Source organism: Mus caroli, unplaced genomic scaffold (assembly GCF_978045245.1).
Source record: "Mus caroli unplaced genomic scaffold, Mus_caroli_1 scaffold_4, whole genome shotgun sequence".
Lineage (NCBI taxonomy): Eukaryota > Metazoa > Chordata > Mammalia > Rodentia > Muridae > Mus > Mus caroli.
In genome coordinates this window covers 7,883,136-7,907,228 of record NW_028227259.1, presented here as the reverse complement: position 1 = coordinate 7,907,228, position 24,093 = coordinate 7,883,136, and the positions used below count along the sequence as shown (strand labels likewise).

The window sequence follows — 24,093 nt, the reverse complement described above, 5'->3', positions numbered from 1 at the left end:
AAAGTGGAAAATGTGGTTTACCTGTGACCATGAATACAGTTGTATTATATTTTCTTTTTCTTTTCTCTTTTTTATTTAGCACTTTGTAATCAGTATATTAGACAGACATACATTTAAGTAACTGCTTAAATTCTGATATCCAGATTTAAGCACCTAAGCATGTGACTTCAAAATATACAACTAATCTATTCATAATTTGCTATACTACCAACATTAAATTGCAGTTATGTTGGAGCCTAAGTTGAATAGCAAGGGCTTATCATGGTTTGAGAAGGGGAAAGGTGATCATGTTTCCTGTGTGTGTGTCTGTATATATGCATATGTACACACATATGTAATATATATTTAAAATGGCACAGCAGAAGGGAATGCAGTCGCTTATGATAGACTTCTTTAGGAATGTATCATTTCTATCACTAATGACACGGATGAGGTGGCTGAGGCAATACAATGCAAAGGCATCACAATTGGTCACTCCATACAACCGGACAGACCAACATGTATCTAATTGTTTTCTTTTGATTATCAGCTAAATACAGAATCTTAATCTCATAGCTTAACAATGAAGGGTCATACAACACACACCTAGCATGTCAGTCTAATGTACACAGCTATTATCAGTTAAACAGGATATGGCCTAACAGATGCTCGGGAACTTTTTAAACCAGTTTCTACAAGTATTCATTTTCATCCTGAACACTGAAGTCATCATACACACAGGGCAAAGTTGGAGCTTTTATATTTGCATTTATTCTTCATTTAACTTTTAAAACAGTACTATAGTGGAATAAAACAAATAGCCAAGTAGTGAGCATGCTATGGTTACAGTCCTTCCCACATTCACTGCTGCAGACAGAATGTCAGAGAGTGACGGGCCCATGAAGAGGTCTGACACTGAACACCACCTCTGGGGTGCTGTTCATCATCCTCATACGCTTCTACATGATAATGACGCCATCTTTCCTGGTTTGGATCTAAGTCCACCAGTTCAACCCGATCCATTTCATCAGCCTCTTCTACTTCCTTCCTTTCAGGAAGGAGTTTTTCCAACAAAGTTTGTTTATCAAGAAAGAGAAAGCCATTTTCAGGAAAGTTTACCTTAAACTCAATGATTAGACATCCCTTTTCATATGGCCGACAGTATATTGGCATACCTTCATTTAGCACACATTTTACATGCCCATACTTGACAATCTGACTGGATGAGAGGCGAGGACTATGGCTCGGTTGTCAAGAGTAGATACTGGCTTTTGGAAGCTGCACAATGCTTCAACCAGCTGTATGTCCATAAACATGGAAAGGTCTTCTCCTTGCCTTATAAAAACAGCATGGTCCTTCTGATCTAACACAATGATAAGATCTCCTGGCTCCAGTCCTGGTTCTTGGTCTCCTTCACCATGGAATGTTGTTATTTTCTGACCATCTTCCATGCCTTTATCAATATGAACTATCTTTTTTCCATTGTAGCTTTTACATCTGTCTTTAGGACTGATGCGTTCTCCATGACCCTGGCACTCCATGCACACTGACTGAATTCGCTGAACCATTCCTAGTCCAATCTGATGAATCCTTATCTGCATGCCTGTCCCCCAGCAGTTGGGACAGCACTCTACTACTCCTTTCTTGTCACCTTGGCCTTCATATTTGTCACAAATCATATCATTGTGTAGAACCAGTTTTCTTGGTCTTCTAAGGTCACTGAGAATTGATGCACAACATTTTACCTTTCCTTTCTTTTACATTCTTCCTCCAAAGAACAAACCAAAGATATCTATTGGTGAGCCAAAACCACTACCTGCTCTGCCCTCTTTAATCACCTGCATGCCTTCTTTATCATATAATCCCGCCCCACCCCCTTTTTTGGAATCAGCAAAAACATCATATGCTTGAGAAATCTGTTTAAACTCTTCTCCTTCATTTGGATTCTTATCAGGGTGGTACTTCAAGGCCAATTTTCTATATGCCTTTTTCAATTCTTCCTGGGTGGTATTGTGTTTAACTCCCAAAACATCATAATAAGCGGTTTCTTTCATCAATTTTTATAGCCAGAGAGCAGAAAGAGGAGTGTAGCATAGTGCAGCTCTGCCAGACGCTGCTCCTCCACCAACCACTGAGCCTTCTGGAAAGTTTTCTGTATTATATTTTCAAAGAAGTATGATGGGATGTGTCATGTAGTTTTAAAATGTAAAGCCATAAACATTAAAAGTGCATTTTGGGATAAAAGGACTCTTTATCATATGAACATCTACAGTGTTTTTAGCCTTAACTGATATAAAGGTTCACATGTCAGAGAGGGGCTTTTCCCAATATCTATGGTTCAGCCAGGCAAGCTCTACATCAAAGAAAAGTGCTGGTTAGTGAGGAAGCGAATGAGAGGCCAGAAGAAAGGGAGCCTGGGACAGTGTCTTTACTGTGTCCTTTCTAATGTGAGGCAGTGTTAGTGGAGGAATAACACGGTATCTTTTGAAAATAGATTTTTTTTTATCACAGAAATTTAAATATAATTTAATAGTTGCTGTTAAATATCTTTCAGAGCCAGTTTTCAAATCTATTCAGATATGAATCTTACATTTAGTTTTTTTAAATGAGGTAAAAAAACACAAAACATGTTTATTGTATTAACAATTTAATACAGTATTTAGTATATTTCTGATGTAAAACCTTCTTTTGTCCCCCCAAGGAGAAGACGCCCATATCAATAAAGCGCTAGCTTCTCTTTCTTCTGCATCCCTGGCAACCACCAGGCTGCTTTTTACCCCCAAGGACTGGCTTATTTGGGATGTTTCACACAAACAGAATAGGCAATGGATTTTTTTCTTTGGGTCTGGTTTCTTTTATTTACTGTATTATGTCCAAGGTTCATATACATTGCAGCATACATCAATAGTTCAAATGTTTTATGGCAGTATAATGTTTCACTGTATGCTTGTAACTAACTGCAGTTTTAAAATGTAATATAAAATTATAGATAATAAAATTATTAGTAGTATTTTGTAATTATTAAAAGTCTTAAAGAAAATGGAGGAAAACAATCTTCTGGTCTGGTTCAGTAGCAGAGCTGCTGTGTTGGCCACCATATAAAAATGTTTAATCCAACCTATGGGAAACAGTACATCTACAATTTAGATGCTCCCAAAATCACTAGTATGTAATGTACATTTTTCTTTGTTGTAACACTACCATCATATGTATGGTAAATGTGTGGTAAAATAAATGTGTGGAAAGGGAGAGGCTGCCTGAACAGTTGGTGGAACCAAGATTTCTGAAAAATTGTTTCTTATAATCTAAGTCTATCCCTTAGGCATATTCTTTTGCCACTTATCAGTAATTTCATGTGGTGTAAAAGGTTGTGAAAATAAAGCAGTTGCTATAGCATGCACAAGACCTGAACATGCGTAGCCAGACCAAGTCCCAGCATGAGGGCCTCTCCCTAGGCAAGGAGCTACTGGCTATGGTCTGCTGTTGAGAGAGGGAGAGACAGGGTTGTCTAAGAGTTAGCCCTGACAAGACCATTCCCCAAGGAAGTCCCCACATCCATGAATATTTGGGGAGTTCAAACTTGAAGGGGAAATGAAAAAGACACACTGTTGGGTGGCACAGAAGATGAGTGGATCAGTGGATCTAGGAAGAGTTGGAGGAGAGAGGGGAATATGATCAAAATATGTTATGCACCATTCTCAACTAGCTAATAAACAGCAAACGGCATGTATAATTAACTAAGTAAAGGAATTTGTTTCATTTTTCCTATAGGTTCCTATGTGTACAACTTATTCCATCAATAGTAGTATCAAGACATTAATGATCTAACCTGTCTACTGAAAATTAAATTTTATAAAAAGTGGTGGAAATAACCTTTTAATTTCTCAATTAAAGTCCACTCATTCTCCCCCACTAACTGCCATGTCAAAAGTGTAACCTATAAAATTCAGGAAGAAATGGCCTTTTAGTGTATTGGCAGCTGTAAGGATAACTATTAGAATATACGTGAGTGGTTAATTATCCACCACAGATTGTGTTTATATGTAAATTCTTCTAAGAACTACCAGAAAAGATTACCTTCAAAGTCGTCTTTGAGAAAATCAGGATTTTTGGTGCTTATTTTACAGGTCGGCCCAGAGTAGCCCGGGTCACATATACACTTGGTTCCATTGATGCAGCTCCCGTGTCCATAGCACATCTCTTCACACTGGGGACCAATGTAGACATTGTCGATGGCCCATGTGACTGGCTGAGAGCCAGCAGGATAAAATCCCTGGTACCAACGGAAACGCACAGATCTGGAAAACAAGGCACAGGGGTCTTAAAGTTATCCAATAGAACACTACATCTTTATGTTAGCACATTTGGTCCATAAACAAAGGGAAATTACTACTTACATATCAACTTAAGAAGAAGAAAACAGGATTTAGAAAACAGAAGAAAATTTGTCATTTCAGGAAAATTCTAATTTTTTTGACCAGTTATTAAAATCGTGCACCTGGTCTTCCTATGCTTCCAACGCTGGCTCTCTTGGTAAAGACTGCTTAACTCTCAACATTTTGCATAGCTAACCACTTAAAAATGGATGTAAAACTCACGAAACATATAGTCAACCACGCAAACCACATAAAGTGCACAATTCTATGCCATCTTTTATCGAGTTCCAATGTGTTTCATCACCCTGACAGGAAACCCCAGGTCTCAGTAGCCCTGCCACATTTACTTTTTCTTGGCAACCACCAACCTCCTGCCTGCCTCTGTGGGTTTGCCCATTCAGAGCACGCTACAGCAATGAAGCCCTGTAACATAAGGTCTGCATTCAGCTATGTTCACTCAGTGTTCACGTTTACAAGCCCCATTCACTTGTAGCAAGTGTCAGACTTTCCTTCCTCATAATGCTCCATCATGAGGATTTATCAGCTCTGGTCATCCGTTGATTGGACCATTCCCACTGTTTGGCTATTGAGAAAGGTGCTGCTGTGAACACTCGGGCAGCATCAGTATTTGTTCCGCAGAGCATGGAGCAGAATTGTTGGGTCTTCCAGTTATGCTTTTCCATGACTGTGACGGCATTTCCATGAGTGCAGTGTGACTACTGGAATTACTTAAAACATGCCTACTTCCTCTACTAGCCGATAGCTTTAGAAGCTAACGTCTATGCCTCCTTTATTGCACCCTTTCATGGTTCCGGTATCATGGTTTTTTTTTTAACACAGTAGCTGCTCAGTAAATTTAAAAGAAAAAAGTAAGAAAATCAGATTTATTTTTTGGCTGCTTCTTCTTATGTCTTGTTTTATTTACTTATTTTAGTAAAAAATAAGTAAATATGTCAGGGTTGGTGGCTCGCACCTGTAATCTCAGAACCAGACATAGAAATAGAAGAACTTCCATGAGTTTGAGGCCAGCCTCTACTGAGAGTTCTAGGCCAGCATGAATCCTGTTTATTTTTTAAAATATAAACCTAACTAACTGACCAGCCAACCACTATTCCCCTTCCACATACCTCCCAAATTAGCAAGTGCATTATTTCATCATTTTACTGGTGTACAGTTATGTTACTAGAAATAATCTATATATTTACCCAGAAGTCCAGAAATAACACATTTTTAAAAACATAAAGTCAGCTCAGAGAAGTTGGGCATTCGACAGGTCATGGGCACTTACTTTTGTGTCCATGAATTTATCCATCTTCTTGTTACCGTATAAGCTAACTTCTGAATAGCTTTTAATTTGAGAAACAGAAATTGAAGTGAAGCAGTAGGGTTGGGCATGGGTGAAGAGACAGAAGCTGCTTCTGCCTCTGCACGGTCCCAGGGACTAAGGCAGACAGAGCCACGTTCTCATGTACTGTCTCATTGTTTACAGCAAGACCCCAGGTAGACTAGGCTGTCCCCAAAATGCCAGCTGATAATTAAAGCAGGCTCTCCTACACTTGTCAGAGTTTAGTCTTGGCAAAGACACTTCTTACCTTTTGAACTTTCAGACTGCTGAGCTGAGGGAAATGGCTGGAGTTTTCCTTTGAAGGAAAGCCTACATGGATTTTGTTTGAACTTATTTATTCAAATGTTCTGAATACAAATGAAGCACCTTGGTTGGGTATTTATTAGTGCTTGCCACCTTGGCACAGAAACTGCAAATGCCAGGACAAATGGGCCTGGCTTCGCTGTGGTTCCCTTCAGCTGAGATCTTAGTTTGAAAAATTCTCACTGCCATCCACCCTGTGAATGTGAGAGTCTGCTCTCCAGCCAGCGCTGCTCAAAGGATCTGCCTATTAAAAATAGACACTTAGAACTTTGAACACACCACAGAGTCTCCACTCAGTAGGGGCCTCTGGTTGACTTGTTATGAAACTGCATAAAACGACACTTAAGACATTTCCAAGACAATGAGATGCACGGCTGAAAGGTGATGTGTTTAAAATTAGGTGGAAATTCAACACATAATTTGAATGTAAACGGTATATAGAGGCTGTCAGTTTGAGAGTGGGGGTATGGGAGGGGCTTGAAGGGAAGAAAAGGAAGGGGTAAGTGATATACTTGTATTTTAATTAAAATGTAAAAAAATGTAAAGACTTGACATTGAAAACATTATATATTTAATTGTTTATATTTGTGCCCATGTTTGTATCCAATGTTCATTAAATCACAGAAAAGGGTCCTTTAAACACACACACACACACACACACACACACACACACACACACACACACACTTTAGCAGCTAGCATTTGTGCTATTATATGCCATGTTGAGTGCAAACCCGGGAATGGCTCACTGAGTGGAGAAATTTTCACTTCTGCCCTCCAGCAATTCCAGCAATTCACGCCTGTGTGGGTTTTAAAAACAGGACTAATTCTTCTCTTGAGACAAAGATGTGGACCAAACCTTCCCTCTACAGAAATGGCTGAAAACAGTTGGGGTTGAACAGCTCTGAGTGTAGGCACGACTCCTACATCCCACAGAAATAAAACGACTTGGAATACAAGCTACACGCCAGTCTCAATTCTGTACCTTAGGGCTAGTCTTTCAAAAATGAATTTCCTCTAGCAGGTAAAATAGAGACATCTGTATTTCCCTTGCTTACATTCCCAAGATATGCTGCTATGCTTTACACATGGGTGTGCCACAGAGGATGCCACCTAGTGAGGTGTGGCCCTGTGGCCTGGTCCTATGGGCGTGGGTGGCCTTTCCCTCACAGAACTCTTGACTTACTTCATGTGCTTCAGGTAAGGTTACTTGCATGTGAGAACTCTGAAGCAAGTCTTACGTGGTCCACCATAATCATGGCTACAACCTATTGTAGGGCCCTTTCTTGACTAGGAAGGAAGAGAAAAGCAGAGCCTCACTGAAGAGGAGACCTGGCCCTTCTCAGTGTCATCACGATGAAACTAAGGGACCACTTTGGTCAAGAGTATCCGTCTCACTCTGCTTTCAGGGGCTACAGAAATATCACATGAACTGGGTAGCTTGTAAAAAATGACATTTATTACTTTTAAGCACTGTAGGAACTGAAGGCCCAAGACCAGGGAGCTAGCACAGCATCTGCTAAGAGCTTGCTCTTCAGCTCATACTAGGTGTCCTCTAGCTGTGTGTTCTCATGGTGCTCGAGGCAAAGCAGTTTTCTGGGGCCCCCCCTTATGATCTAGTGACCTCGCTGAAGGCTACTTCCTCAGGCTATGACCTTAAAGGTAAGAATTTCACCATATGAATTTTGGGGTGACACAGTCAGACCATGTGTGTCCAGGAGTGGCCTCTGGACTTTTGGCCATGAACATATATTCAGATTTTCTTTTTAGGAGATTTGGAATCAAGATTTGGAACCATGATCTATTTGACGTGGATGGCAGGTTCATAGATTATGAACCATAACACTCCAGCATCTTTTCATAAACTTCCATTTTCTACATGAAAATTCACTGATTTCAGAAAGTGTTTTTCCTATTGCTGAGATATTGCCTCCTGCCCACTTCTGTGAACAGCTCTGCTAGCCAATAGCAGCTCAACATAAAGTTAGGTGGCACCAATTCTGTTTTGTCTGGGGACGCTCCTTGCAACCCCCACTCCACCCCAACAGAGTGCAGAGGTTCTTCTGTTGAGTGATACTCGCATGCGAAGAAAACATTGTGTGTCTATAAGTACACGGCCTTCACACCATAACAAGTGACACAGTCGGCAACAGGAAGTATTTACACTCTTCACAATTGAATTATGGAAACAGCTCTAGTGAGGTGCTGGGGGTGGTGGTGGAATGCATTATGCTCCAAGACAACGCTAACTTTTGCTAATGTACTTCCACTCTTTTGGAAAAGTGCCCAGTACTTGTTTGGTTCATAGGCAGGCGAGGTCTGGTTATGCCTAGCTGCACGTGAGGACTGAAGATCGACTTTCATCTTGAAGGTGAGACAGTAGTACTTCTTTCTGATGTACACTGAAAGGATGAATGGTAGTCTAAAGCAGTGCTCTCAGCCTGTGGGCCATGACCCCTTTGAGGGTAAAGTGACCCTTTCACAGGAGTCCCCTAAGACCACTAGAAAACAGATACTTATATTATGACTCATAACAGTACCAACATTACAGTAATGAAGTAGCAATGAAATTAACTTTCTGATTGGGGGCTAGCACAGCACTAGGACCTGTATTAAGGGGGCACAGCAGCAGGAAGGTTAAGACTCAGGCTGGCTGCTTTGCTGATGTCCTTGCTGTTTCCTGTGTTATTTAAGTTTTATTTTCAAAACTGTCATTATCTCTGTGGCAGTTGAAGTCCTTTATCTCCAAATGGCTTTCCCACAGAAGAGACAAGCATGCTGAGAGGGGTTGAGAAGTGAGAATGCTCAAGAGGGAAGTGTTCATGTCGCTTTATGAGATGCCAGCAACTGGCTGTAGGCGTCCAGCTTCCTCCATACATGCCCATAGGGGTGTGTGTGAATGCGTTGTGTTTTTACTGTACTTACAGTGTGAGGTGAGAGCCCACGGCAAGAGGGGCAACATTATGAGAGAAATGCATTCTCTTGCTTCCCTTTGATTTGTTAAAGATGCATGGGGAAACAGATTTCAAGCTATGCAACCCACAGCACACTCTTGACTCTAGCCTCAAACTCTGTACAAGTAGCTATATCATCCATCTCTTTTTTCCTTCTTTGACCATCTACTGATCTGTTTCAAGTTAGAACTGAAAACAAACACCACGTGGCATTTTCTCCCTGAATGATTTCAGAAGGGCAGGTCACCAAACGAGAGACAAGTATGGTGCCAAGTGGCAGGTCCTCACCCACAAAGGTGCAGCTTTCCGAAGTGCACGACCTCCCGCCGCCAGCCCTGGGTGGTCCCCGCGTAGTAGGTGCTGCTTGGGTGATGCTCAGTGGAGCATAAGGAGCTGATGAGGCTGCTGCTGTGGTAGCAGAGAGGCAGCAGCAGGTGCCAGGTGGCTCCAAAGTCCCTTGAGAATTCCAGTCTGACCGGATCAGCAGAAGAGCTATCAGTGGAGCAGCCAACATTGATCTTGGGATGAAAGAAAACGTGATGCAGATTATCTCAGAGCAACGCACACTGGCCGTGCTTCTCAGAGGCCATTTAATCCCTGAGAAGGGTCTTACTGAAATATGTCACTCTGGAAGAGCTGTTCCCTAAGTGACATCATATATTACCTTTAAATTATATATTCTTCATAAAGAGCCCGAAAAAGGCTGTATAGAAGCTATTTTCTCTAATGTTATGAGAAACAGAAAAATGAACACGGGAAAGGTTGAGATAATTCCAAATTTAACTTTGGCTCATTTTTTATTTTATTGTCAAGCCAATAAAATTATAATAAAGAATGTCTACTTAATCCCAACCCTTGGCCTCCTCATCAATCTGTGCAGTAACACCTGCTCTCTTTAGGACACTTTATAAACAATTCCAAAAGTTTTTAACTTGGAGAATCTCCAACACACATTCAATATAAAAATAAAATAAAATACACTCATTGCTATTTTTCCCTCACACCAGGGTAGATTTTCAAAAGTTCTCTTTAAGGTGGAAAGAATTTTGAGATAGCATATATGATGAAGTGGCAGTTACAGGTAAGAAAACCAACCTTCCCTTTGTACATGTATGTAATCTTGTATACATGTGGCATGTGGTGCATGGTAAGGAACCTATGATCTACTTTGTAATTTCCAGTATGTAACACAGCTACATACTAAAACTTTAGTCCACATGTTGGACACTGAATATGTAGGTTCCTTGTGCAATTCAATGGGAAATTTGTAACCTTTGACCTTTCCTTTTCTCCTCCCTTCCTCTGCCTGTCCCTCATTCCTTCCTTCCCTCCCTCCCTCCTTCTTTTCCTCTCTCCTTCCTTTCCAGATAAGCTCCTTCTTGCTGCATGCAGGTGGCTCTTTCTGTACAGAGCTCACCCTTCCAATGCAGATGAACACTGTCTTACTAGCACACTATTGTAGTAGCTGGTTATTTAACATGCAGTGTGTTGAGCAGAAGAACATGAAGAGTGGTGGAAGGACATGTTTACCCCTTTACCTTCCAGTGAGTAAACAACTGGAACTTGATGAACTTTTAAACTCTAGGCACTAATTTCTACTTCAATTCCTAAAAGAGACAAAAGTACTATTTCGTCTTAGCATTTAAACCATAAAATCAGGAAATATTACCAAGTCAGAGATCAGAAAAATGTTACTCACTACTTAGAACACTGGCACAAGAAGCCTCTGATTCTGTGGATTTTAGGCAAGTGTTTTCAATATGCAAATGTTCTAATTATGAATTTACTTTCTTGACAAATATAAGGAATGCACGAAATGTCAACGACAGTCCTTCCGGTCTGCGCTGGTTTACCTTGGGCACACACTCTGCAGCCAGTCCAACAGCACCCAGAAGAGGCTCCACTCCTAGGCATTCTAGCATGCCCGGGATCTTAAGATCAGCGGTGAGTAGGACACGACATCTATTCCAACACCACCAGGACTAACTGGAACCAGCAGGATCTAGGGATGCAGGAACCCTGCCCGACCAGTGGCTCTGGTTCCTTCCAGTCTGTGCCAGTTTACCTTGGGCACAAACTCTGCAGCCAGTCCCACAGCACTCAGAGGAAGCTCAAATCCCAGGTGCTCTAACACAGCCAGGATCCCAGGATCCCAGGAGCTTGGTCACACAAGGATCTCAGGGTCCTAGAGGTAGCTTGACTCCCAGGAACTCTGACACACCCAAAATCTCAGGATCACAGGATCCTGGAATCACAGGATCATAGAGACAGCTGGACTATGATGAGTTATGACATAACCAGGATTACACGAAGAACAGGCTCCAGTCAGATATCGAGGGCAGGTAGCATTAGAGATATTTAGATGTCAAGAGGGAAGTGTAAGAACATAAGCAACAGAAACCAAGATTATTTGCCATCACCAGGACCCAATTATCCCACCATAACAAGTCCTGTATACATCATCACAACGGAAAAGGAAGACGCAGATCTAAAATCACTTCTCATGACAATGATAGAGGACTTTAAGAAGGACATAAATAACCTCCTTAAAGAAACACAAGAGAACACAGGTAAACAGGTAGACATCCTTGAAGAGGAAACACAAAAATCCCTTAAAATATTACAGGAAAACACAATCAAACAGGTGAAGGAAATGAACAAAACCATCCAGGATCTAAAAATAGAAATAGAAACAATAAAGAAATCACAAAAGGAGACAACCATTGAGTTAGAAAAACTAGCTTCACCAAAAGAATACAAGAGATAGAAGAGAGACTTTCAGGTGCAGAAGATACCATAGAAAACACTGACACAACAGTCAGAGAAAATACAAAATGCAAAAAGCTCCTAACCCAAAATATCCAGGAAATTTAGGACACAATGAGAAGACCAAACCTGAGGATAATAGGTATAGAAGAGAGTAAAGATTCCCAACTTAAAAGGCCAGTAAATATCTTCAGCAAAGTTATAGAAGAAAAATTCCCTAACCTAAAGAAAGAGATGCCCATAAACATATAAGAGGTCCACAGAACTCCAAACAGATTGGACCAGAAAAGAAATACCTCTTGTCACATAATAATCAAAACACCAAATGCAATAAACAAAGAAAGAACATTAAAAGCAGTAAGGGTCCTGTCAGCAAAATCTTGTTGGTGTATGCAATAGTGTCTGGGTTTGGTATGGGATGGATCCCCAGGTGAGGCAGTCTCTGGATGGTCCTTCCTTCAGTCTCAGCTCTGAACTTTGTCTCTGTAACTAAGGGGTCTACAGCCCTATAGGAGGAACAACAATATGAACTAACCAGTACCCCCAGAGCTCATGTCTCTAGCTGCATATGTAGCAGAGGATGGTGTAGTTGGCCATCAATGGGAGGAGAGGTCCTTGGTCTTGCGAAGATTCTATGCTCCAGTATAGGGGAATGCCAGGGCCAGGAAGTGGGAATGGGTGGGTTGGGGAGCAGGGGGAGGGGAAAGGAGAAGGTATAGGAGATTTTCTGAGAGGAAACTAGGAAAGGGGATAGAATTTGAAATGTAAATGAAGAAAACATCTAATAATAAAAAAAGTAGTAAGGGAAAAAGGTCAAGTAACATATAAAGGCAGACCTATCAGAACTACACAAGATATCTCACCAGAGACTATGAAAGCTAGAAGACCCTGAGCAGATGTCATACAGACACTAAGAGATCATAAGACCATACCTAGCAAAACTCCCAATTACCATAGATGGAGAAACCAAGACATTCCATGACAAAAACAAATTTACACAATATCTTTCCACAAACCCAGCCATACAAAGGATAATAGATGGAAAATACCAACACAAAGATGGAAACTACATCCTAGAAAAAGCAAGAAAGTAATCTTTCAACAAACCTAAAAGAAGATAGCAACATAAACAAAATTCCACCTCTAACAACAAAAATAACAAGAAGTAACAATCACTTTTCTTTAATATCTCTTAACATCAATGGACTCAATTCCCCAATAAAAAGACATAGACTTACAGACTGGATACATAAATAGGATGGAACATTTTGCTGCATTCAGGAAACACACCTCAGTGATAAAGACTGACACTACCTCAGAGTAAAGGGCTGGAAAACAATTTTCCAAGCAAATGGTTCCAAGAAACAAGCTGGAGTAGCCATTATAATATTGAATAAAATTGACATTCTACCTAAAGTTATCAAAAAAGATAAGGAGGGACACTTTATACTCATCAAATGAAAAATCTACCAAGGTGAACTCTCAATTCTGAACACCTACGCTCCAAATGCCAGGGCACCCACATTCATAAAAGAAACTTTACTAAAGCTCAAAGCACACATCACACCCCACACAATAATAGTGGGAGACTTCAACACCCCACTCTCATCAATGGAAAGATCATGGAAACAGAAACTAAACAGAGACACAGTGAAACTAACAGAAGTTATGGATCAAATGGATTTAAGAGGTATTTATAGAACATTTCATCCTAGAACAAAAGAATATACCTTCTTCGCAGCAAGCACCTCATGGTACCTTCTCCAAAATTAACCATATAATCGGTAACAGAACAGGCCTTAACTGATACAAGAAGATTGAAATAATCCCATATGTCCTATCAGATCACCATGCTCCAAGGCTGGTCTTCAATAATAACATAAATTATAGAAAGCCAACATACACATGAAAGCTGAACAACACCCTACTCAATAATAATTTGGTCAAGGAAGAAATAAAGAAGGAAATGAAAGACTTTTTAGAATTTAATGAAAATGAAGACACATCATACTAAAACCTATGGGACACAATGAAAGCAGTGGTAACAGGAAAACTCATAGCTCTAAATGCCTCCAAAAAGGAACCAGAGAGCTTACACTAATAGCTTGACAGCACACCTGATAGCTCTAGAACAAAAAGAAGCAAATACACCCAAGAGGACTCGATGGCAGGGAATAATCAAACTCAGGGCTGAAATCAACCAAATAGAAACAAAAAGAACTATATAAAGAATCAACAAAGCCAGGAGCTGGTTCTTTGAGAAAATCAACAAGATAGAGAAACCCTTAACCAGACTAACCAGAGGGCATGGAGACAGTATCCAAATTAATAAAATCAGAAATAAAAAGGGAGACATAATAACAGAAAATGTGTAAATCCAAAAAAAATCATCAGATCTTACTACAAAAGTTTATACTCAACTAAATTGGAAGATCTGGATGAAATGGACAATTTTTTAGACATATACCAGGTGCCAAAGTTAAATCAGGATCAGATAAACCATCTAAACAGTCCAATAACCCCTAAAGAAATAGAATAAGTCATTAAAAGTCTCCCAACCGACCATCTAGAGACTGCCGTATCCAGGGATCCATCCCATAATCAGCTTCTAAACGCGGACACCATTGCATACACTAGCAAGATTTTGCTGAAAGGACCCAAATATAGCTGTCTCTTGTGAGACTATGCAGGGGCCTAGCAAACACAGGAGTGGATGCTCACAGTCAGCTATCGGATGTATCACAGGGCTCCCAATGGAGGAGCTAGAGAAAGTAACCAAGGAGGTAAAGGGATCTGCAACCCTATAGTTGGAACAACATGATGAACTAACCAGTACCCCGGAGCTCTTGTCTCTAGCTGCATATGTATCGAAAGATGGCCTAGTCGGCCATCAATGGAAAGAGAGGCCCATTGGACTTGCAAACTTTATATGCCCCAATATAGGGGAATGCCAGGGCCAAAAGAATGGGAATGGGTGGGTAGGGAAGTGGGGGGCGGTATGGGGGACTTTTGGGATAGCATTGGAAATGTAATTGAGGAAAATATGTAATAAAATATTAAAAATTAAAAAAAAAGTCTCCCAACCAAAAAAAGCCCAGGACCAGATGGGTTTAGAGCAGAATTCTATCAGACCTTTAAAGAAGACCTAATACCAATACAAATAGAAACAGAAGGAACACCACCCAATTCATTCCATGAAGCCACAATTGCATTTATACCTAAACTACACAAAGACCCAACAGAGAACTTCAGATCAATCTCCCTTATGAACACTGATGCAAAAATACTCAATAAAATTCTTGCCAACCGAATCCAAGAACACATCAAAATGATCATTCACCATGATCAAGAAGGCTTCATCCCAGGGATGTAGGGATGGTTCAATATATGGAAATCCATCAATGTAATCCATTATATAAACAAACTCAAAGGAAAAAACCACGTGCTCATTTCATTAGATGCTGAAAAAGTATTTGACAAAATTCAGCATCCCTTCATGTTAAAAGTCTTGAAAAGATCAAGAACCAAGGCTCATACCTAAACATAGTAAAAGCAATATCCACTAAGCTAGTAGCCAACATCAAACTAAATGGAGAGAAACTTGAAGCAATCTCACTAAAATCAGGGACTAGACAAGGCTGCCCACTCTCTCCCTATCTGTTCAATATAGTACTCAAAGTTCTAGATAGAGCAATTAGACAACAGAAGGTGGTCAAAGGGATATAAGTTGGAAAGGAAGAAGTCAAAATATCACTATTTGCAGATGATATGATCATATACTTAGGAAACCCCAAAAATTCCACTAGAGAACTCCTAAAGCTGATAAACAACTTCAGCAAAGTGACTGGATATAAAATTAACTCAAACTTATTAGTAGCCTTCTTTTACTCAAAGGATAAACAGGCTGAGAAAGAATTAGGGAAACAACACCCTTTACTATAGTCCCAAATAATATTATGTGCCTTGATGTGACCCTAACTAATCAAGTGAAAGATCTGTATGACAAGAACTTCAGGTCCCTGAAGAAAGAAATCAAAGAAGATCTTAGAAGATGGAAAGATCTCCCATGCTCATGAATTGGCAGGACTAATATAGTAAAAATGGCCATCCTGCTGAAAGCAATCTATAGATTCAATACAATCCCCATCGAAATTCCAAATCAATTCTTCATAGAGCTAGAAAAAGCAATTTTCAAATTTATTGGGAATAACAAAAAGCCAAGGATAGGGAACACTATTCTCATCAATAAAAGAATTTTGTGGGAAATCACTATCCCTGAACTCACACTGTACTACAGAGCAATAGTTATAAAAACTGTATTGTATTGGTATAGAGACAGGCAGGAAGATCAATGGAATAGAATTGAAGACCCAGAAATGAGCTCACACACCTATGGTCACTTGATCTTTGACAAAGGAGCTAAAACCATCCAGTTGTAAAAAAGACAGCATTTTCAACAAATGGTGCTGGTTCAACTGGAGGTTAGTTAGCATGTAGAAGATTGCAAATTGATTCATTCTTATCTCCTTGTACAAAGCTCAAATCCAAGTGGATCAAGGACCTCCACATAAAACCAGAGACACTGAAACTTATAGAGGAGAAAGTGGGGAAGAGTTTTGAACACATGGGCACAGCGGAAAAATTCCTGAACAGAACACCAATGGCTTATGCTTGAAGATCAATGATAGACAAATGGGACCTCATAAAATTGCAAAGCTTCTGTAAGGCAAAGGACATTGTCAATACAACAAAAAGGCAACCAACAGATCGGGAAAAGATCTTTACTAATCCTACATCCGATAGAAGGCTAATATCTGATATATACAAATAACTCAAGAAGTTAGACTCCAGAAAAATCAAATAACCCTATTAAAAATGGGGTACAGGGCTAAACAAAGAATTTTCGACTGAAGAATATCAAATGGCTGAGAAGCATTTAAAGACATGTTCAACATCCTTAGTCATCAGGAAAATGCAAATCAAAACAACCCTGAGATTCTACCTCACACCAGTCAGAATGGCTAAAATAAAAAATTCAGGTGACAGAAGATGCTGGTGAGGATGTGGAGAGAGAGGAACACTCCTCCATTGCTTGTGGGATTGCAAGCTTGTACAGCCACTCTGGAAATCAGTCTGGCGGCTCTTCAGAAAATTGGACATAGTACTACCTGAGACCCAGCTGTACCACTCCTGGGCGTATACCCAGAAAATGCTCCAACATGTAAGAAGGACACATGCTCCACAATGTTCATAGCAGCCCTGTTTATAATAGCCAGAAGCTGAAAAGAACCCAGATGTCCTTCAACAGAGGAATAGATACAGAAAATGTGGTACATTTATACAATGGAGTACTACTCAGCTATTAAAAATGATGAATTCATGAAATTCTTAGGCAAATGGGTAGAACTAGAAAATATCATCCTGAGTGAGGCAACCCAATAGCTAAAGAACACACATGGTATGTGCTCACTGATAAGCTCCAAATAATGGAGACACAATTCACAGATCATAGGAAGCTTAAGAGAAAAGAAGACCAAAATATGGGAAGTATGGGTGCTTTGGTCCTTCTTAGAAGGAGAACAAAATACTCACAGGAGCAAATATGGAGATAAAGAGTTGTGCTGAGACTGAAGGAAAGGCCACCCAGAGACTGTCCCACGTGGGGATTCATCCTATATTCAGTTACCAATCTAAGGCACAATTGTGCCAAGCAGGGTATGTTGAAAGGAGCCTGATATGGCTGTCTCCTGAGACACCCTGCCAGAGTCTTACAAATACAGAGACAGATGCTCGCAGCCAACCACTGGACTGAGTGTCAGGTCTCCAATAGAGGAGTTAGAGAAAGGACTGAACTGGATTGCAACCCCACAGGAAGAACAACAATATCAACTGACCAGTCCCCTAAGAACTCCCAGGGACTAGGCCATCAACAAAGGAGTACATGTGGTTCCAGCTGTATACATTGCAGAGAATGGCCTTGTCATGCATCAATGGGAGGAGAGGTCTTTGGTCTTATGAAGGCTGTATAGATGCCCCAGTGTAGGGGAACTGAGTGCGGGTAGGTGGGAGTGAGTGGGTGGGTGGAGGAACACCCTCACAGAAGCAGGGGGAGGGAGGATAGGATAGGGGGTTTCTGGGTGGAGGGAACTGGGCAAGGGGATATTTGAAATGTAAATAAAGAAAATATTCAATAAAAAAAGAAATGTCAACTACACATAGTATATGTGATTGTAAAGACAGTGTGACACTGTTATCAGAGTAGCATCATAATGATCCTATTAGTATGCCGGCACAGTTCAGACTATAGTTAGATTGACCTAGGTTCTAACACATTCTCATTTTATATAAAAACTGTGAGAATAACAAGACCACAATAGCATTCTTTCGCATTTTTCTAATTTTAAAGTAATTATTTCAACACTTATTGCACTAGGTAGGACAGAACAAGCAACTCTATTTCTGAAATGAACATTGGTCTGACAGTAATAGTGAGCTATGACACAAGCCTTCATGACCTTAAGAGGAAGTCGCAGTAAAGACTTCCTTCTTCTTGCTGAGGTTTTGGTTAATATAAAACTTAAAGAATTTCTAGGAGAACAGAGTCAATACCTCAAACTGAATGATGGTGTTCTCGTTCACACTTAGGTCTCGTGTGGTAATGGAGTGTTCTCCAACTTCATTTGAAACAAATACCATGGCCGAATCCTCCTCACTGGTTATCAAGAGAGCAACGAGGAAATGGTTTAGGCAAAATTTTCTCCTGGTTTGTATGAAGCAATGGTTGTACTTTTGGCTTTCAGTTAAATACTTACGGAGCTCCCTTTGAAGAATACGGGCAGTAAAGACCGATATTACCACCTGGATAGAAAAACCAATTGTCTTCCCTGGGCCCAAAGTCGAACGTGTCCAGTAGCAGCACGGGGTTGTTCAGATTGTTTCCATCAATAATAAAGTCATCAATGATCCAGATTTCTTCTTTCTTACCTGAGACAGTTTGGGATAAATCAAGTTTTTCCAAAGAAGATCAGATTTGTTCATTGAAAGAAAGCAAAGGACAGGAAAAACCCAATGACAAGAGTTTCAACATATGCTTTTCATTCAAAACCCACATGCCTCATGGCCACACATTCACAGTGATCAGAGTGTGAAGAAAATAAGCTTGTAAGCATATGAAATGACACAGCACAGAACAGCCACTCTGATCTCTGGAAGCTGAGACAAGCAGCTTGTAAGTATGTGCTGTCCTGCCAGTCAGTCAGTGAGTGTATGCTGTCCTGTCAGTCAGTCAGTGAATGTGTGCTGTCCTGCCAGTCAGTCAGTGAGTGTATGCTGTTCTGCCAGTCAGTCAGCGAATGTGTGCTGTCCTGCCAGTCAGTCAGTGAGTGTGTGCTGTCCCGTCAGTCAGTCAGTGAGTGTATGCTGTCCTGCCAGTCAGTCAGTGAGTGTGTGCTGTCCCGTTAGTCAGTCAGTGAATGTGTGCTGTCCCGTCAGTCAGTCAGTGAGTGTATGCTGTTCTGCCAGTCAGTCAGCGAATGTGTGCTGTCCTGCCAGTCAGTCAGTGAGTGTGTGCTGTCCCGTCAGTCAGTCAGTGAATGTGTGCTGTCCCGTCAGTCAGTCAGTGAATGTGTGCTGTCCTGCTAGATAGCATAGTGCTGTGGACCAGTCTCCAGCAGTGTGGTGTTGGGGAATCTGAGACATCTGTCTGTGAGGCTGGCAGCTCGTGGCTTAGAACTGGGTACACTCCCTAGTCAAGGGGTGACTGGTGGCTTTTAAAAGTCAACCATGGTATCAGTGCTGTGAGATACAATGCTATACTTCTTTTCTTAATGCTCTCATAAACTTCCAAGTGTTTAAGGACTGTTATATTGTAGATGAGAAGGGCAGGAGCTAGACTGCTTTTGCAAAGCGTTGTTGGGTCTGAACTTGAAGGAAGCACTCAAAACCATGCTGTGATGGTTCATGTCAGCTGTCAACTTGAAAGATCTGGAATCACCTGGGTGGCTGTCTTCTGGGAATGCTTACAGGGAACTATCTCAATTAGGCTGATGTGGGAAGACCCACTCACTATGGGCGGCTGCCATTCCTCACGTGGCAACTCTGGAGTATTTAAGAGGAGATGATAACTCTGCTCGACTCTGGATGCATTGGGACCATCCATCTGTCTCAGTCCCCTGCACCTACCACAGATGTTACTTTCAGTGCAGGTCTTGCAATGCATAAAAGCAGATTTGTAAACAGGAGTCTGTGGCAATAGCCTGCTTTGTGAATGGACCACCCACCACTGTCTCTTTTCACTCTTCATGGCCCAAATTCTGGTAGCTTTCCCGCACTGTCTTGGCTTGGAAGTGTTTGATGAACACGAAAGGAAGAAAAGTAAGCGTTTCAGATGTACCATGAGTCCATCATTGTCTGGATTTTAACACTGGGTGTATTTCTTCTCCAGAGTTTTGTCTGATCCTTATATAAGATCCACACATATAAAATAGCAGGTAACAATAAATAATATTTTTATATTATATATTTTATATAATTTCATGGTATTTTATACCATCTCATACACATGAATACATTTAAGCAAAAACCCTACAGTGATCTTATCTATTTTACAACATGTTGAAATTTTATGCTTTACTTATTATAAAAGAAATATATGGGTTAAATTTTAGAGCTAAAAATATCATTTTTATACCTCTTTCTGTTACTCCTGCTTAATATAGTATAATTGTACTTATTTAGACAGTTAGATACATGTTCTGGAAAAGTCTGTCCCTTTAGATTCAACATTAGTAGAACTATAAGAAGTAATCAAAGTTAGAAATTTGAAAAATCTTCTGTAAATGTGAAGTGCTGTTTAAGTGCTATTTGCTTTTGGTGTAATATGACCAGTGAATGTGACAAGGATGTAAGACACCGTTGGGTCTAAATTCCTTTTACTTTTTCACAATAATCTGTTTTACCAATGAAACAGCATTCAGAAGAATGGTGTATCCTAAATAAATTCTATAACGCAGAGTCATTATTGGTGAGTAACGGTAATAATGGATTATTAAAAGCAAAGCAAAACAAACAAATCAAAAAACAGAGTAAAACAAAATGCCCAAGTTCTGTGGCTCCCATCTGTAATCCTGGCAACTGGGAGGACAAGGCAAGATGATCTTGGATTCAAAACTGTTCTGAGCTACGTAGTGAGTTCTGGGGTAGCCTGGGAGGATAGGGCAAGATGCCAAACCCAAATGATGGCAAACTAAACCAAGAATTTATCAGTCAACTACGACATAGGTGACAAAGACACAGAACGTAAAATGGGAGTGGCATGCACAGCTGGTATGCCTCTTCGGCAAGCCTTTCTCCATGACAGGAACATTAACACTCAGTACTGGTCAAACAGAACACAATCATTTTTACCATTATTGTACGGTTGCCAGAGTCTGAATCTTGTAGCGTTGGTTTGGGCACTGTATGGCAAGGGAACATTGATGAAAAGTATGCTGGTCGTTTGAGGGAAGTAGAATTCATCCATCAGGTGCCAGGTGACTCCTCCACTGACAGAAAACTGTAGAAGGATGGAGTGAGACCTCTCTGGGGTACCTAGGGGCATAAAGCATGCTGTGATGAGGACATAGCCGGCTCTGAGTGAATCCTGGAGGCATCATCAGAGCGTGAGCCGGTTTATATTAACATGGAGACTTCCTGCTCCAAATGCTTCAGCGACAACCGAAAGTAACTCTAGGTTGAGCTTAGTACAAATATATTTTAAAATATTCAAATGTAGGCATCCTTTCTCTTCAAGATGTGTGTAGGACACAGATGCAAACATGTGCCTGATCATTCATTTTCTCTCTCTCTCTCTTTCTCTCCTTTATACCTAGGTGATATCAAATTAAAATTAAAACGTATTCATTCTGCTGACATCCATTTTGCTTAAGTTGAAACATTTGAATCAAGGGAATATAAATAAAAATCATTTGAAAATGTCTTATATCCACAGTGACATTATTTAGGAAGAAAATTATTTAGTTAGGTATGAAAAGTCAGGGAGACTGAGTTGTGTTTTGGGAGGATTTACATCTATAAAATTAACCCCATGTATTGATAAATGAATAATCTTTAACTTAAAGTTTCTGATAGCTGGAATACAGTGGTGGAGAGGTCCGAGAACACGGTGGTGAGTTTACCTACCAGCACGGTAACCCCATCTATATTAACAGTTTACGACAGTAGTTATCTCACCACTATGGTAAGACAAACTTGTATTAAAGACTACTTGTGAACAGTGAAACTTGAGGGCCGTCATGGGGGCAACCTCTTTAGGGAAGAGAGATTGTGCACGGGACAATGGTTTTTGGAGGGAAATGATTTGTGCCCTGGGAACAGCTTACCTTTTGCTATAAATCGGAGAGAGAACTGGACATACATAGTATTGGTGCAATCTAGATCTCTGGAAATAAGCATTCTTAGTCCCTCCTGGAAACAGAGAGAAAGGAACCTGACTTCACTGGCAGAACTCCTCCATTACATTACTTACCTCGCATTAATTAGCTGAGTGATAGTTACATAGTTAGACATAATGACGGTTACATATGGCGAGCAGTAATGGTTTGTCCAGCTTAAAAGGAAAAGGGAGAGGTCTTCATTTTCTGTGTTTAAGCAACACAATGTCACTGTCCACTGCTAACTCAGACTTTTCTGTGGCTCTTATTAAAAGTGGTGCAAAAGTGATGATGTCATCCACTACTGGAGTTTTTAAAATAGACTCCTTTGATCACAGCATATTGTAGAAGGGAGGAGGGAAAAGATAAAAAAATGTGCAGTGCTTTCCTGCTGGAGGCCAAGAACTAATAGCTAACTTTTCCAGGGCTCTGAGGAGTCTTGGGAACTCATTGCTTGCGTTGCCTGCCCTGCCAGCCCCAGGAGGCTCTCCTTCAGGCTGACAGGATGCCCCAGTTGGCTAAGTTAAATAAGGCAGAAGGAAAGCAGGTCGCCCTGCCTAGACTGTAACCACTCATGCAGAGATGCCACACAATGAGGAAAATGATCACATTAGCTTTAGTAATTTTTTCTGCTAATTAACTACTTCTGGTTGCCTGGACTGGCCATCTCAGAAGGTTTTTTTGTTTGTTTGTTTGTTTCATTTTTTGTTTTTTGTTTTTTTGTGTGTGTTCATGGATAGAGAGGACTGTGGTGACAGCCACTGAGTTGCATTTCACTATGCAAAGATTCCAAGGTCCAAACAGTCTTTCAATTTCTCAGTTAAGCCTGCTGAGCCAAGTGAGTTTAGTCTGAGGCTGTAATGCTACCAACTCATTTCCTAATTATCAACAAACAAAGGCCCACCATTGTATTAGCTAGGCAAAGTAAAGAGCTCCCCCCACTTCACATTTATTACAGACACTGTCCCTAATAGCTGCAATAGCAAACATGTTTGAATGCTTACCACATGCTGGGTCTTAACAGACACTTTAGTAACTATGCCAAAGAGGAAGATATTATTCTCATGTTGCAAATGTGTGTGAGTGTGTGTGTGTGTGTGTGTGTGAGAGAGAGAGAGAGAGAGAGAGAGAGAGAGAGAGAAGAAGAAGAAGAAGAAGAAGAAGAAGAAGAAGAAGAAGAAGAAGAAGAAGAAGAAGAAGAAAGAGAGAGAGGAAGAGAGAGGGAGAAAAAGAGAGAGAGAGGAACAAAGTGTTTTATCTATTAACTCATCTTTAATTTGGGTAAAAAGAAGAAATAATTTCATTTTGCATTTAGAATCCAAGAGGTATTTAGGAAGTCTAATAAAAAACACTACTCATTTATTCCCATCTCTTTACACATTATAATCATAAACTTCTGGAACTGAAGGTAACTATGAAAGGCTGCGTACCAATACATTTCCTTTTTCCTTCATGACCTCATAACAATTAATGACCTTAGTTCAGTGCTTAATCGATGCCTGTCTTCCATGTGTTGCTTGGTGTGTTTCCCCTCCTCCTTCAGCATATGCAAGCATAATACCTCAAGTACCTTTGTAGCCCGGGATCCTGTGGGAACTAGGGTTGTGAGCAAAGGCGGCCCCCGCAGGCAGCTCCGAGCTCCCACTCACAGATACTCTGTGCCTGCACCAGGAGTAAGATGATGCCTCTTCCCTGCTGGCAATGGAGTCTAAGTACGGAGCTGGTCCGTCTGAAGGGCAAGCCTGGCCACTGTGCAAGGACCACTTTCCACTGCTTTCCCTAGGAGACTGGGTATGCTATGTAATCTAGGCTCCCTCTTTCTGCAGGCAGTACTGGCTTACCACTTGACACTGGCCCTTATGTGGTGGAGCCATCAACCACGGTTTCTGCCCAGACACTGGTTTCTGTCTCCTTCTTTCACCAGGTTCAGGGATCCACCT

General features: G+C 40.7%; 1 protein-coding gene and 1 pseudogene across 3 annotated transcripts in view; both read right to left on the bottom strand.

Moving 5' to 3' along the window:
- Reln (reelin) overlaps positions 1-24,093 on the bottom strand; it is a 444,727-nt gene that overhangs the window by 64,879 nt on the left and 355,755 nt on the right. For all 3 annotated transcript variants that reach the window (XM_021163945.3, XM_085836457.1, XM_085836458.1), the window contains exons 37-42: positions 22,103-22,187; positions 21,129-21,311; positions 18,536-18,707; positions 18,333-18,435; positions 9,246-9,475; positions 4,057-4,277 (exon numbers count right to left, since the gene is read on the bottom strand). In XM_021163945.3, coding sequence (XP_021019604.1) covers positions 4,057-4,277; positions 9,246-9,475; positions 18,333-18,435; positions 18,536-18,707; positions 21,129-21,311; positions 22,103-22,187 — 994 coding nt within the window. The remainder of the gene's footprint in view (positions 1-4,056; positions 4,278-9,245; positions 9,476-18,332; positions 18,436-18,535; positions 18,708-21,128; positions 21,312-22,102; positions 22,188-24,093) is intronic.
- LOC110294068 (dnaJ homolog subfamily A member 1 pseudogene) lies at positions 841-2,034 on the bottom strand (annotated as a pseudogene).